Genomic DNA, 16,008 nt, shown 5'->3' on the forward strand with positions numbered 1-16,008 from the left:
AGTGACGTTACACCCCCCCATACCTGCTGCAAGAGGCAGTGACGTTACAACCCCCCCATACCTGCTGCAAGAGGCAGTGACGTTACAAACCCCCCACAATACCTGCTGCAAGAGGCAGTGACGTTACACCCCCCCCCATACACACACACAAACACAAACACATTACATTACATTTGTTTGTTTTTCTGAGCTGATTATGAAAAGATGCAACACACACAAACACACAAACTACTTTTTTTTCTTTTCAAAACAGGCTTAGGTAACAGGTAAATAATTAGGTAGTTACACATCAATTTTAAGGCCATTATCATGACAGCTTATCTTGAGCCCTACTTGTTCATTTCCCTGAGCCAAATATGAGCTAAAGCATTTGGGGCCGTTTCAGTTCTGGGCCCCCAGCACTCACATGCCTTATCTGAATGGTAAACCAGCCCTGACTTGAAAACTGTCCCATTTTTTCTCTTTAACTCTGTTTAGCATTAGTTTTATGTGATGAGGTTTCAAGATAAACAGTTCTGAGATTTCTGACATTAATAATCCAACAGTGAAGGTGATCATAATTTCACTTGTGGAGCTCAATGTAATTGAAAAGTTAACCAACAGTTCGTCTTCCTGCACTAAACAACCTGACAAGAAGATATTTCCATTATAAATCATTGTTTTCTGCCTTCTTTCATAGTGAGTTTACACAGAATGACAAAAAAAAACCCCAAACAAACAACAAAAAAAAAACAACAACACTGGTTTGACTAAATGGACAAAGGTAGCTTTTTAGTGACGTACAGACTCCTTCGGTAAACTGTGATGACAGACAATATCAGTACACTGAATAATCAGTGTGTGATATCAGCATGGTGTTGTGAATGTCATCCAAGGGACAGCTAAAAGAAACATCTTGTTTATCAGCAGAGGCTACCCGGATTAATTTAAAATGCAACGTCATGCAAAAAATGTTCCAGATTTCTTTCTTCTCTAATCACGATTCCAAGAGCTCAGCCAGATCTCTTTCCAAGGCCTCCTCCCTTAATTTCTCACTTTAGCTGGGCAGGTCCAGATAGTCTTTTTTGCTCCAAACTTCAGTCAAAAAGGCCACTGAGCTCTTCGGAACCGTCTATCCAGCAGAAATGTTATTTGTATTCTCTCCCATATCTGTGCAGTCAGCACAATCCTGGGGGAAGCTCCTTTTGCCAAAACCGTTTTTCCTCCGAAGTGCAAAGTCAGCTGTCATACCTTATACAGTGAGGTTATATATAGGTAATATTGACGAAAATGTGTGCTTCATGAAACGGTGATGAATGTATTATTTTGTATGACTATAGAATACAACAGAATAATAAAAAACAATTCCAACTTTTTTCATTGTAAAAAGACTTTTATTACATTCTTAAATCCACATAATGTTTCACCATTGTGCAATAACACTTTACTGTGTTAAAACCTCTTGGGCCTTATATCCATGACATATCATAAATTATTTCTTATTTAAATCTATATTGATTTAATAATAATAATCTTAAAATAGAAAGAAAATATCATAAACAGAAGGATCATGACAAAAGAGAAACTTTGAGGGAGACATCTTTAAAAATGCTCTTTAAAAAAAATAGAATTACATCTCTCCAAGACAAAAAGGACACTAAACTGATGAGAAACAAAAACCCCAGTACAACAGTACAGATACGGATAAAAATTAAGAAACAAAAAGATCACAACAAAACCAACACAAGATTCAGAGATTATAATCCATCATTTATATTCATTTTACTATATTTACTTTTTTTTTTTCTCAATATCCTATTTTTTTTTTGTTACTGAAACTTGAAAAAGTCTTGCAATAATGAAATTGGACAGGGTTAAAATCTTTGATACTTCTGTAGTCAAACATTCACAAGAACATGTACTGTACACAGTGATCAAGGTTTTAAGGTCTTCTATGTTGGTGCAAGGTGTCTTGCTAGCTAGAGTAACTGCAGACACTGTAGGACAGAGAGCCAAGCTATCTCCCTGAGTAACTCTAAACAGAAATATCAGTGCAGATCTCCAGCGCTGCCGCCCGGGCAGAATCTAGGCCTGCAAAAACTGCAGTATACTGTCTAACTGTATAACATTATTAGAAGTGCTGAATTTTGCTACAATCTGTAAGTATCATCTGGTCATGTTAGCTGGTAGCCTGCTTGTGTTGTTGTTGGCTGTGTATTTGGTTAATCATTTTCTAAATAACAGAATTTTACAGGGCTGAAAGGTGGACATGTGCTGGAGTGCTTATGAACATTATGAACTGTAATACATAGCAACAGAGGCCCAACACATTGAGAACAATGGGAAAGACATTATTGCACAATCCCACCATGCCACTGTCTTGTGTGCACAATGAAAACACAAAAAAGGGGGAATACCCCTTCCATACTGTACGGGATAACATGAGGTATGGGAAAAACACTGTCCCAGCAGTGCAAAGCAAACCTGAATATTGAATAAAGCTAAATATCCAACATCAGCCACGTGATTGTCTTAAAATGCTTTAAGAAATTAACAGCAGTGATTTCTAAGATTTAAACTATTCATTTCTCATAACTTCTTCAGTTTACTGATAAGACGGTGTAGCTTCACAGAAACACAATATGTCACCCTGCTTTGAAGATAAAGGTTTCACTTGTACACACCCTCATGCACCTCCAGAGACCTTACTTCAGCTAGATCTGTATCTATGTAGGGCTTTCTGGGCCTTAAGGCTGTAACTGCTCTCATATGACAGAAAAGCAATCAGAAAGGGTGTTGTCAGTTTACGTGGATCCAGCATTTCAGTTTGCTTTTATATTCCATCCAGTTAAGAGCAAAATTACAAATTGCCTAAAGAATAGTTTGGTCATCACTGGCCTTTATTCATCACTAATTGTTAGATTTAGAAGCTTTTGAGTATGAATGCAGAAAAACTAACTCAGGGGGGTAGCTGATGGCTCTGTCAACCCTTTCCTGTGCCATGTAGTGTTTGAAGAGGGTGAGGTAGTAAGGGAGTGGGAAATAAAGAACAGGATTTAATTCAGAACATCTTGGCTGCTCTGGTAGCACAATCGGCTCGGCCCTAAAGCAGTGAGAGCTGAGACAGACAGTGAATCCCTTTCACTGATGTCTAAGGAGCTTAAATAACACCTCCACCCACCTGTCCACTCTCTGTTCGTGGCCTTTATTCCACTCTTGTAGTTAACCACACATTTCAACGCCTCTTATTTTCCAGTATGCCTGAAGACTAATTTTTGGAGATGGCCATGGTTTGATAGTTTGAGATGCTCCTTCAGCAGAGGATATTATCCCACAGTGGTCGGCTGCCCAGCACCTTGTTCATACAACTTGTTTACAGTAAGAGGGCGTATCTAACATTTCTGACTGGTTTAACGTTAAATTTCACATATGGCAGTCTGAGTGCGAACTGGTAAAATCTTGTGCTGAGAGATCATTTTGGATTTTAACAAGGACTCATAAGTGCTAATTATCATCTAGATTTTCTTTTCAAATGCAATCTTTTCATCACAGAACCCCAAAGCATGGGCAGGCAGTATCTGTTTGAAAGACCTGAGCACAAACACAACATTAGCCTCCTCCTCCACACACTGTATGAATTTGCAACTACTCTTATCCGACATATATATATATATATATATATATATACATACATACATACATACACACACACACACATATGTTTGTATGTATATGTGTGTATATATATATATATATATATATATATATATATATATATATATATATATATATAAAACAAAAAAAATATCTGAAAATACTTTCACAATACCGCTGTGATTCGTTCACGTTCACTCTCTAAGTGGCATTTGCAAAGGGAAAAGGTATTAGGACTGAGGTCATCGATTGCATTAAAAAATAAAAGTGAGCTCACGTCAGTGTCTGAGGGTGTGCTCATAAAAATACCTACAACGATCAGCATAAGTGCTATGTTTTGTGCTCTGCGTGCAATTGTTTGTAGGTGAATGGCGGCAGACACTGAGTGTTTGCCTGTGATTCACACAGTTGAAAAACCCTGTTGGCTTGTGAGTTTGATCATGGTCCCTTTTAACAGTTTGTTCATGTGTTACAAAACTGCAAATATGGGCACTACCAAAAAAAAAAAAAAAGAGTGAAACAAAACCTTTTACTAGACTGACAACTGAAACAGGCATTGTTACTGCAAACCTTCACAAAGTAGGTGAGATTTTAAGTATGTACATTCTATATTAAGCCTAGGTCTGTGCTGAATGGTAAAAGGGAAAGAGGGTACATTCAAAAATAGCTTACAGGAACTGTGAGAACGATAAAATTCAAATTTATATAATAAAGGAATTCATCTTTATAAGAGGTTTAAGGTCACCTCATAGAAAAATATTTTTTTAATGTAGGCTTCAATTTAATCTTTTCTTTAACTCCCTAAAAAAAAGAGGTAACATGCACTGAGCACCCAGCAGGAGTTCCTGCAGTGTTTCGGTGAAGCTGAAAAGGACAGCCTTGAAGGGCAAAGTTAGCCACTCTGCAAAGTTGGGAGATCTGAGGTGAGAGGAGTGTGTCCTAAAATGTAGCGTGTAGGATTGTCATTGACTTGCTGGTTGATTTTGCCTCAGCTGGTTGCACATTAAAATAAAATCTCCCACCTCCATAAGCCTCAGTGTTTCTATTTGATTCAAACTATTTACCCAAATGATTCTAGCCCTCTGTGGAGTCTGGGAAGGTGATTTCACTGCCAAAAACCTCCCTGTACAGAGGAGGAAAGGTATATGCTGTCTCAGGGTGAACCAGACGGAAAAACTCCAGTTTGTCGATGTGAAGGTTACAAATGGACTTCATTATGGGAAGCTTTGACACCATCTACACAGGATAAATAGAAATAGAGAAGCAATTAATTAATAAAAAGGGTGGGTCAACAAATCATTACAGAATACACTTTCACCAAACCGGTACAGCAGTATAGTAGACCAGACTCTGTACCTTTGCTAGTTTGTCTTCAGGTGCTCCTCCTTTTTGTAGACAGCGCTGCAGAGCCACGTAGACTTTGTCCTGCAACTTCTGTACCTTCTGGACATCTGTGAGCCAGGGACGGTCTGAGGGAAATCATAGTATGAAGCTGCAATTAGTGTTTTCATTTCACCAGTCTGAAACTTCATCTGTTGAGGTTTACGATTGCAATTTGTAGGAGTGCGATATGAAATAATGCATGAATCAATGACAAAACGTCATTGCTGCAATACACTGCACAACAAGTTATTTATTTTGGAAGACCATCCCCAGTCAATATCTTTCCCTGTGATAGAGGTTTCTAATACCAGGAGCCTATAGCTGGCAAACACACATCTATATATCTAATTATAATTGCAATGAGCCCTGCTCTTGATGTCGTCTGAGCCCAGATAAACTGTCTACCAAACATGCAATACTAATTAAAGTTACAGTGAAAAATCTTATCCTTTTAAGGCTGATACAAAAGGGGAAGAGAAATACCTGGTGAGAGCAGCACAGCAGCACTGAAAAGGGCCATCTCTTCCTCTGACATCTGTATACGGCTCAGGCTTTTAGCAAAGTCAAACACTGCGTTCACAAGGTCATCACAGCCTGGTTGTAAGAGCGAGAAAAATGAAATCCATCAAAATAGACACTCATTTACTGCGATTTTGACAGATGAGACACCAAAGGTTTTAGCTCAAATTCCCCCATTCACCCTTGTCCGTATCAAGTGCATTCATCTGTGTCTCAGACAGAAAGAGAAGACAAGCCAATGTGTTGACTCACCAAGTGCTTTAAAAAGCTGAGCGGGAGCAAACTTTCCATCAAAGAACAATGTGTTGTTGATGGGGTTGTAGGCCCGACACATACGGATAAGAAGAACGTCCATGCAGCCTGTAGACACATTAAAAGGAAAAATAAAATAAGAGACAAAAGCTTAGCAGGACATTCATGTTGAAGAAAGTCAATGGGCTGATGCAAATGTAGAAGGCTCCACACTCAAAAATCCTTGCTAAATATTTAACCAGGCTGCATATGAAGACGTCAGACAGGGTTAGCTGTAGATAAATGCAAAGGCATAATAAAATCCAATCTAACTTTGGATACCTCCAAGTAGTCCACTTTGTAGAGACTGCATTTTAGCTAGCACAACTCTGAAGGCTACAGGAAATACAACAAATACACAGCATAGCATCAACATAAAAACCCTATGATTGACATTCTTCCTGCTCCACCTTCCAAGAAGAAGAATTCTTATGGAAACCTTCATTTCTCGGCCATTTACAATATCGTTCCGTATCGTTCTAGCAAAATGATTACATATAATTTAATAGGGTGCTTAAAATGGGGGAATGTTGCTTGTGATTGATGTTACAAAAGGTGCATGAGCCATATTTTCTATATGGTATCCCTATGTAGGAAATATCCGAGCACTGTTAACAGCCCACCTTTTGATCGAATGCTGTTTTTTTTGACATATTAAGGGCCATGCCTTTCAATATAGATGGCAAGCTTTGATTTACAGACCTGAAAACCTTCTCCACCCTTCGACTGCCAGTACGAGGAAGTTGAAGCTGCTGGCTGCACCATGTAATTACTTTTAATTGAGTGCTATGAGAAAAAAATTTGTATGCGCTATTGCTTCTTCCAACTTCACAAAAATGAGGAAGAATACCATGACTCGCTTTCCTAATAATTGCTGTAAGGGTTGGACTAATTACTAGCTTGAGTCTCACTGAAAAACAGATGTCTATGATTTAATCACCATCTATTGTTTTTGATGTAAATTCTTGTACAGAAATAGATGAAGCTTTAATTTACGGTATGACGGTATGAAATATTACGTGACTAAAACAACAGAAACCTTTCCAAAAGAGAGTCTCTCTGCAGGATTTGTAGTTGAACACGGCTAACACTTGAATTTGCTGTTGCTATGACAATGGCTCTTTATCACAGCAAAGTTTGTAAAAAAGTGAACATAAATGCAGTTGTCTTGATTGCAGCCACATATCTCTTGTGAAAATGGCTCCCGACTGCTAAGTGGCTAACCTCAATGTAAAGACTGCATGCATGAATATCGCACTAGGGTGTGCACTAGTGCCATGCTCTTACCTGCTTTGAGGAGGATAATCTGATCATTCTGACACAGGTCCATGAAGCCGGAGATGCGCTTGGCAAACTCTACGACATACTGGATGGCATTGGTGATGTGAATTGCACATTGCTGCCACATCACTTCAGCTGACTGAGAGAGAAAGCAAGAAAAGGCTTTTATGAGAACAGAAACTTTGTGAAGCTACATTCCAAGGTTATTTGTTAAATTGTATTTTGACATCAAGGATCACCTTGTAATGATTTAGTATTTTTTTCAACACTCCACTCCCAAAGCTATTAGAGTTACATCCTCCATTGTTGACAAGTAAGAGAGAAATTGCAGCTGGAACTAAGTGGTAAACTTCTCTGAAACTCTTATAGGAAACAAAAAGACTATGAGCCAAACTAATGATATGGTGGTGGAGATATCACCAGATTTTCCCCAGTGTACACGATGCTCTACTGTCAAGTGCATGTTAAAATATCACAAATACCTTGGTCTGGTATGAGCGGGTCTCCTCTGGACTATACAAGGTCCATGCCATTCTCTTCAGCTCCTCTGTGCTGTACTGACTTGTTTCATGATGGGACTTGACCACACTCTGAGTTATAGGTTCTAAATAGGAGCAAACAAGGATTTGTAATTTTTCTGGAAAATTTGTTATTATTCAAATTAAATAGCTGCAAGCCTCACTTAATAGAACAAATTAATTATGTTTTTTCAGCTTTAGGGTTCTTATTACATTGTAATTTATTTCAGGCTCAAGGTTTCAAGGAACTGTACTAACCTGTCTCAAGAAGGGAGCAGCCTCCGGGGAGGGGGTTGAGGATAGCATGTGAAAAGAGTCCAGAGTCATGCAGCAGCTGGTACTCATGTTTGATGCTGTGGTTGCCCTCAAAGTCCAAATTGGTCTGTTCTGGTGAGCTCTGAGAGGAAGAGCTGCTGCCTGCACTGCCACCCAGCATCTCCATGTCACAGTACTCCCCGCCTCCATCTTCTGTGGTCAGTGGTAGGTCGAAAAACAGGCCTTCAGGCAGTGTGGTAATGTCGTCCAGATCACTGAGCGCAGTGCTGGAGCCTCTTCTGTAGGGGTGACCATGGTCGGCCATGTCACTGTTCTCCCCATGGACACCAAGGCCTGCACATTCCTGGGACTGCTGGTGCTTCTGGACCTCTGCATACAGGGTGTCACGCTGTTTTTTGGACATCCGACCGAACTTCACCGCTGCATGAGACAATGTGAGGACAGAAATTGAACCTTTCATGAAGCTATGACTCATTCATTGTGATAAGTGAAAGCCGTGAGGCGGCATTTCTGGAGTAAATTAGATTGAGATGGCGTAGCTGAGCTTACCATCACGGCTCATGCCCAGAGCGAGACATTTCTGTAACCTGCAGTGCTGACAGCGGTTACGGTTGGTCCGGTCAATTAGACAGTTCCTCTGCCGTGAGCAGGAGTACATTGCGTTGTTCTGCTGGCTGCGTCGAAAGAAACCCTACAAATATACAGAGAAACACAATGTGAGCATCTGACACATTAACAAACAAGAGGCTTTTATTAGATTGAATAGACTGAAGCTTTGATGACTCACCTTGCAGCCTTCACATGTAATGACACCATAATGAATCCCCGATGATTTGTCCCCGCAGATTTTACAGGGAATCACCTCTATTTGAGCTGGAGAGACAAGGAGACAAAAATAAATTTATTGAATAGGAGATTTTAATATATACGATAGATATAGTTAAACCATTTAGTGAAAAATAAGTAATAAATTAATAAAACATTGTTGTGTGCATGTATTTAAAGCTAGTGTTATTATTGGCAACTGGTTTCGTTACATATTGAGCGTTCTCTCGATAATTTCCTGACTAATTAGTAAAAAGTTATTTTTAAGATTTAATGGCAATTGAAAAACTGTATTACATTTTGCATTGGTAAATAAACCAGAACTGAATAAAAAGCATTTATTTCTCAATTGAAGACATTCATTTTGATATTGATTAGTTGAGGAGCAGCCTTACAGTGATACACAGAATGTAAATGATCTATGATCTACTGCCATGCAGCAGCATACCCAGTAAAATGATGATATAGAAAGACAAGACAGATCCCACAGACAAATTGGCATTTTTTTGTGTGTTGTGTTGATTAATGGAAAGTTTAACGTTTACTTTTTAGACCCATTCTGCTGACTTGTGGTATAAAGGGCTTCAGTCACATCATATGAAGTGAACTGAATATAAAAAAATCTACGTTTATCTTAAAAGGAGAAAAAAAAAAAAAACGAAAAAAAAAAAAACAAAACAAAACATTTTTTTTTTTTTTTTTAACAACACTTACTCCCTTAACTGGAAAACCAACATCTTACATGTGATGCTATATAGTGCAGGTGGAACTTTAGGTTATTTCATTAGTCAAAAGTGATATGAAAAGCAAAGCTAATGCTAATGACAATGATTCATTTCTCATAATGTCACTGCTGTCTGTAGAAACGTTTCTATAACAGAAAGAAATACAAAGGAAACTATGTATACGTTATGCGCCTTGTGTTCTTTGTGGAAGCCTGAGCCCTCTTACTCAGGAACAGCCTGTTCTTTTCATTATGTTGTTTATCTAAGTAGCTGGGCCTCCTCAAGCCCAGAATAGCAGGTCAATTGCATTAGCTGAGGCCCAGGGTTATAAAGTTTCGTGGCTCTCCCTTTCCCTCTCCCTCTGCTGTTTGCCGTACAGGATGAACAAAATATGAGTTAACAAAGACATACTGCCCCGTTGAACCTTCCAAACCCTTCAATTTTAACCCAGCAAACAACTGCGACCCACTGTTACTGTTATGGGCACTGTGTGCAGGATTTGATTTGGCTTGGGCTGCAGGGTGTGCCAAACAATCCCTAAACCACTTTTGTTGGATCACACAGTTAGGTAACCTCTAAATTGCTGTGAAGGCCTCAACTGGCCTTCACAGCTCTTCAAGGAAAGTAACTGTTGTTTCATGAACTGCTAACAATAGCCAAAAAATAAAAAATAAAAATAAGTCACTCAGCATGTTACTTAGCAAGGCAAAACAAAGCAAAAAGAGATTAGTGACTGAAAACTCTGACTAGTTGGGGGTAAATCAAACTCTTCCCTAAAGGAACTTCCTATGCATTGCAGGTGCATATTATTTGAGCGTCTCGGTTAGATATCATTCCTGCTGGCCAACGAGGAGATATAAATAAATAAGAGGCAATGGGAAAGAAATCCTTTTCTCCATTGCTCCCTTTATCCCCCCCCCACCCGAGCCTCACCCTGCCCCTCAGCTTGTTATATAACCACCGTCTGGCCGCATTCCACGAACACACTCATTCAGAGGTGGTTGTCCTGGCAACGGTTTGATGATCCTCCCACACCGTGCGGCGCCCAGTCGGGCCCAGGGAGGAAGGCTCTGCTCCACTGACACAGTTTTCCATTCAGTGGAGGGGGAGGCGCGTAATGTTGGTAGTCTCACAAGGAACCTGGTTGCTTGCAAGTTTAAGGTGGAACCAAAACTGACTCAGCGGTGGGAGGGTGGAGGCTCTTTTTTTTTTTTTTTTTTTTTGGTTTCAAACAAAAACAGTGTAAGGCCTGACGACTGAGATAAATGGCAAGTTATCACACTATCCCACTGTATGTTTCTACAGCTTGAGCAACATCTGGAAATATTTCTTAAAACATCTAGTACAGTAAACTGCAGCAGGGGGAACAGACATAGCTAATAGTAGCACTGTACTTGTTGCAGCACGTCAGGTATTTGAGTGAAATTTCAGCTGTGTTTGAGACAGACCTGAAATCTATTTTTACTCTGTAGCAGTTGACTGCCCAGAGTTTCTTTCTGCCACTTTGGTCCATTAGAAAATAAATGCTGAACTGAAGTATATGCTGTTTGGTATAAATAACAGTGTGTAGATGACTAACACACTGGACTCAGGTAGTGACAAGGTGCACTTTGTGAGCACGGATATTTTTGTTGTTTGTGGTTGTTACAAAATGGGTGTGAGTTTTGACTCAATTAGTCACCAATTTATTTGATTAATTCCCGAGAACACTTCTTCAGAGACGAGCCCAACAACAAACTCTTAGTAAATACTAGTTTGTTGTATATGTTTGAAATATAGCCACTGAGATGTTAAAGCATTTGGCAGTAGCATTCAGTTCCAATGCTAAATTGTCAATATATACACGCCAGCCATACTTCTTAGGAACCACAAAGCAGAAAGTTATTATTTCAGATTGAAGATTAGTGCTTCCTGTGTCAGTCAAAGTCAGTGTGTTGGTGTGTCACTGACTGCTAGTCAGCATTTTACCCCTTCAATGCTGTAAATCCCTCAGTTACGGAGACTTTACCCTTTCATCCCAGCTAATCAAACAGAGTCCAAGGTCCTATTTATCTTGCACTTTACATCTACCTGAAATACTGTATACTTAACCTACATTTGAGCAGGCCTTCTGGGAGAGTCTATGGAAAGAATGACATATACGGTGTATTGTGCAACTCAGTATGACATTTATTTCTATTACCTATATAGCCATGTCCTCTGTCTTTCATTCACACATCTCCAAATGCATGGCCTCAGTTACCACCTGTCTTCTATACAGCTTCTGTATGTGGATAGTAAGTGTCTCTCTTCTCCTCCCACTGACCTACCTCCTTAACACAGATCGTATAATATCGCCTGACTTCAACCCCAAACTCTCTAAAATTAACTGTGGACTTAGGTAATTACTGAGCAGATGCAACAGTAGAATGAGAGCTATTCTTGTACGCTGAGTCCATCACAGAGGCCCGTAACATGCATCGCTGCGGCAATGTTTCTGTGTTTTTAATGCAGTAGATTAAAACTGAATAGGACCTGTGTTTTTGTGTCTTCTAAGAAATGTTTCCGCTATAGTCACATTCTTCGTAACTTGAAGTCAGCGTCATGGTATGAACATTATGTAAAAGTGGAACATGAGAGACTCACATGCCTACAGAAAATGTAATTGATTCAACATCTTTCCTTGAAAATGGAATTAGTTCATTTAGTCTCTCTGTGATTTAGACAGACTTGAGTATGAGTGTCAGCCCAAGGTGTGATAATATTGATAATATTGCATCCCTTTTATTTATGATACAGATTATCATTGTCATAAACAATAATGATGTGTTAAATAAGTGACTTGATTTGAAAGTATTCTTTACAAACACTTTTTTCAATTCATGACAAATACTTTTACATTCACCCTTGCATCCTTTCCCAAATGGACTATAATGGATATTTTTATCATGATCACTCCCTGCTTTGCCTTGCCAGAAATAGAGCCTTACAGTCTGTGAAGGTATAATCTCTCCCCATTGAGCAGAAAAGATCAAGTGCAGGCACTTGATCATCTTGTATGCCCATTGCCAAGCTCAAACCCAAAAGGGCCTCTGCCACACAAGATAAACTAGGGAATTCAGTTCACAGTTTGTAATTTGGCTTGCCGCTCGAACCCACAAGAACAAATTCAGGATCACGCTGCAGCAATCAAAGCTACCTTGACTTAAAATCTCTTTACTTGTGTTTAGATGTCACGTATCCTTACGCGTACTTGGAAATTTACCTTGAGACACCACGAACCCTAAACAAATGTTAGACTGCAAAATGTTATTTTTATGTAATCACTGTTTACCTTACTTGGCTGCAAAATGAAATGTAGTTGTAAGACTCAAAAAGGCATGCATCGATGCTAACATTTTGACATTTTGCATGCATGCTGGGTGAAGAGTTAAAGCTTTAGATAAGGACTGGAATCTTAACATGCAGTTGTCAGAGAGAAAGGGCACCTTGACACATTCTGCAGCTCACTGTGAACTTCCCCAAGGCTGCAAACTCAACAGATAGTGGCTTTGAGCCTGAGCTCAGCACAGCAGTGTCCTACAAGAGCAAAGAATGAGCCTTTAATCTTTACTGCTACTGTACCCGTGATCCTCATCTAAGTAAGCTCCAATACACTCCTGTCTTTGGCTGTGCACAACGGTGCACCAAGGGTTAAATTCATTTAATTCATTCATTCATTCATTCATCCATCTTCCATTTACAGGTCACAGGGGATGCTGGAGCCAATCCCAGTTCACACAGGGTACACCCTGGACAGGTTGCAACACACAGAGACAGACAGAGACAGACAACCACTCACACTCAAACGTACAGACAATTTAGAGTCACCAATTAAGCCAAACATGATGTTTTTGGACAGTGGGAGGAAACCCACGCAGACACAGAGAGAACATGCAAACGCCACACAGAAAGGCCCCAGACCCGGGAACCAAACCTGTAACCTTGTTATTGTGGGGCAACAGCACTAACCACTGTGCTGCCGCACTGCCTCTTCCAGTCTCTGACAGCACTGCTGATTGCAATTTATCAGGAATACAGTGACTAAGTAATATTTTAACATTTCTTCTCTGCATTTTCCCTTTCCTGTATAAGGTAAATTCGTCTGAAAATTTTTATTTTTTAACAAATTATGACTGACAGGCCACGCTTCAGTGGACATATACTCTGGTTGATGTAAGTAACCCTTGCTGACAAAGGACATTGAGCTCAACTGACCCCCTGATGTGCTTCATGGTTAAATGGGGGCTTGCTGTGCCCATATCCTGCTTTTCACAGCGGTGCATGGCTTCGACATAATGGCACCATAAAAAGAAATCATTATTTGTCGTAGCTGTAGTAATTGTTAAATAATAATCATTATAAATATATTCCAAATGTGTAATATTTATCACAGAAAATGTGAAATAATGTTTATGTTGAGTCTGCGAGAAATAAAAGGCAGTGAAGATTTCCAGTGCAGCAATTTGGAGTCCACCAACCATCGCTGTCAAATGATTTACATCAATATATCATCATTATCTCATCAGAAACACACCACGTCCGTCCACCCACCCATCCACACACGCGCACACACTTGCTTTAATCCTCAATGACAGAATTAGGTCAATGGAGCGCCCCCCCAACACACACACACACAGTGGCTGCCAGACTGTTGATGCTGAAAACATGAACACGTTGGGAGATGAACTAACCACCAGCAACTGTACAACACCCTATAATAAACTGTCGGCACTATTAGGCACTTTAAATCACCCTGAGCGTCAAAGAATAACTTCAGCAAGTCCACGACGAAATTGTAACGCTTGAGATTGGCTCAAACAAAACTGAGATACAAAACTCAAAGAAAATGTCAGTAAACATCAAAGTAAAACTGTGATATATATATATATATATATATATATATATTTTTTTTTTTTTTTTTTTAATTATTATTATTTTCCAAGCAGAGGACTCCGGGCCAGCAGATTTTCCTGCGGACTGACAGCCGCTGAATCACTCCGCTCCCTCCCTCCCTCCCTTCCCCATCTCTTACATAAGTGGACCGGTGAAATAAAGTAACCGCAGCTGCAATACATTCCTCTTGTCACGGGAGAAAATGAATAAGTGCAGAAAACACAAGCAGTCCTTTAATAATAATAATATAAAAAACCCTGAACAATAACCTATAACCGATTTTATCTATGCTATAATGAAAATAATGCACATTTAAATGTATTTTCTTAATAAGATTTTACATTCTGTAATCAGGTGTCAAAGTCCACTAGAGATGCTATTATTGCTGTTTTTACTATCATCATTGTTTCACTGAAGTTAGGTCCTGTGTATTTATTTCTCTGAGGTCTGGTCTTCACTCCGGTGTGCGCATGCAGACTACGCACTTCGCACTCGGTCTCAAAGTGTCCTCGGTGCCGTGAACGCACCACAAAAGTTCCCCGCACACGAAGGACACAAAAAATGCTTAAAAAAAAAAAAAACTATAAAGAAGGAAAAAAATTTAATTTTAATTTAAACCCACCTCTCATGTCGGCGGTGAAGTCTTAACCAACTCTTCGGGTCATAGAAGTCCGAGTGGACGCGAAGCCGAGGAACAGCGAGAGAGACGCGCACTTATCGGCTCCAGAGCCGAAAGCAGTCACAACAGCAAATCCTCATATGGGGGGTTTTCTCCCTCTTCTGGACGCGCGTCGACCACGAAAACTCTTTGAGTTGAAAAACACAAAAGGTGCGTCTGCAGTGTACTTTCGGTCTCTCAGGTGCGGGTGCCGACACGGCACCTGTGAAGTGATGAAGCTGCGGCCGGTCCGCTCTCCGCAGCTCTCTGTAACCTAGTTTCAGCGCGTGGACTACACATGATCCCCAGCCCGCGGTCCGCCCGCCTCGTGCCCCGTGAGCTGACGCGCGCGCTCACGCACGCGCACAAGTGTCGAGCAGAGCCACCCTCCGCGCGCCTTAAGGAGGCTCTCGCGTGCGTGGGAAAGTGTGGCAGTGTGTCAGTTCAGACGGGCCGCCCCGTGTGGGAACTGTTTAACAACAAGCGCACTCATTTCCAACGGGGGACTTCGGGTCCTTTGGACTAACGAGCTGCAGATAATGTTCGATTGTTAGTGTTGTTTTCTTTTTCTAGCTCCTGGGTAAAAACGCGAGAGTTCCCACTGAACACCGATAAAAAAACAAAAAACAAAAACAACAACAACAACGGATTTTTTTGTTGATATTTTACGGCCCATGTTAGCGTTTAATATGATTAAATTAGGTAACTAAGTCATAACTGTCCAGTATAACAAATGCAACAAATAATCCTAATGATCTAACAGGACAAAGATTTGAGTTTTAAAGTCTGATCGTTTTTTGTTACATACTGAAATAATCGTGATCACACGAGGAAGGATATTACAATCTATTGAGCTAAAGCAATATAGTTGGCTCTGATTTAATTAAGTGTTCTGGGTAAAGGAAAATATATTGTGTTGACTAAGGCCTCAATTTTTATGATACCATAACACTGTTGCTACTTTTATTACTTTAATTTGGTTGCA

General features: G+C 40.0%; 1 protein-coding gene across 1 annotated transcript; it reads right to left on the reverse strand.

Moving 5' to 3' along the window:
• Positions 1–1,360: 1,360 nt before the first annotated feature.
• Positions 1,361–15,315, reverse strand: rorca (RAR-related orphan receptor C a). Its single transcript, XM_029500287.1, has 10 exons — positions 14,988–15,315; positions 8,689–8,774; positions 8,451–8,592; positions 7,884–8,321; positions 7,590–7,711; positions 7,114–7,246; positions 5,788–5,895; positions 5,500–5,610; positions 4,990–5,102; positions 1,361–4,869 (listed from the first exon to the last, which is right to left on the reverse strand). Exons 1-10 carry the CDS (start codon positions 14,992–14,994, stop codon positions 4,708–4,710), a joined length of 1,422 nt encoding a protein of 473 aa, XP_029356147.1. The 5' UTR covers positions 14,995–15,315; the 3' UTR covers positions 1,361–4,707.
• Positions 15,316–16,008: the final 693 nt, after the last annotated feature.

Source organism: Echeneis naucrates, chromosome 4 (assembly GCF_900963305.1).
Source record: "Echeneis naucrates chromosome 4, fEcheNa1.1, whole genome shotgun sequence".
Lineage (NCBI taxonomy): Eukaryota > Metazoa > Chordata > Actinopteri > Carangiformes > Echeneidae > Echeneis > Echeneis naucrates.

Bases quoted from the DNA above. Each gene is read 5' to 3' on its own strand.
- rorca (XM_029500287.1), bottom strand. The intron at 8,322-8,450 runs GTAAGCTCAGCT...TGTCTCATGCAG, and splicing joins TCTGGGCATGAGCCGTGATG to CGGTGAAGTTCGGTCGGATG. The intron at 7,712-7,883 runs GTTAGTACAGTT...GCTCCTATTTAG, and splicing joins CTGCTCCCTTCTTGAGACAG to AACCTATAACTCAGAGTGTG.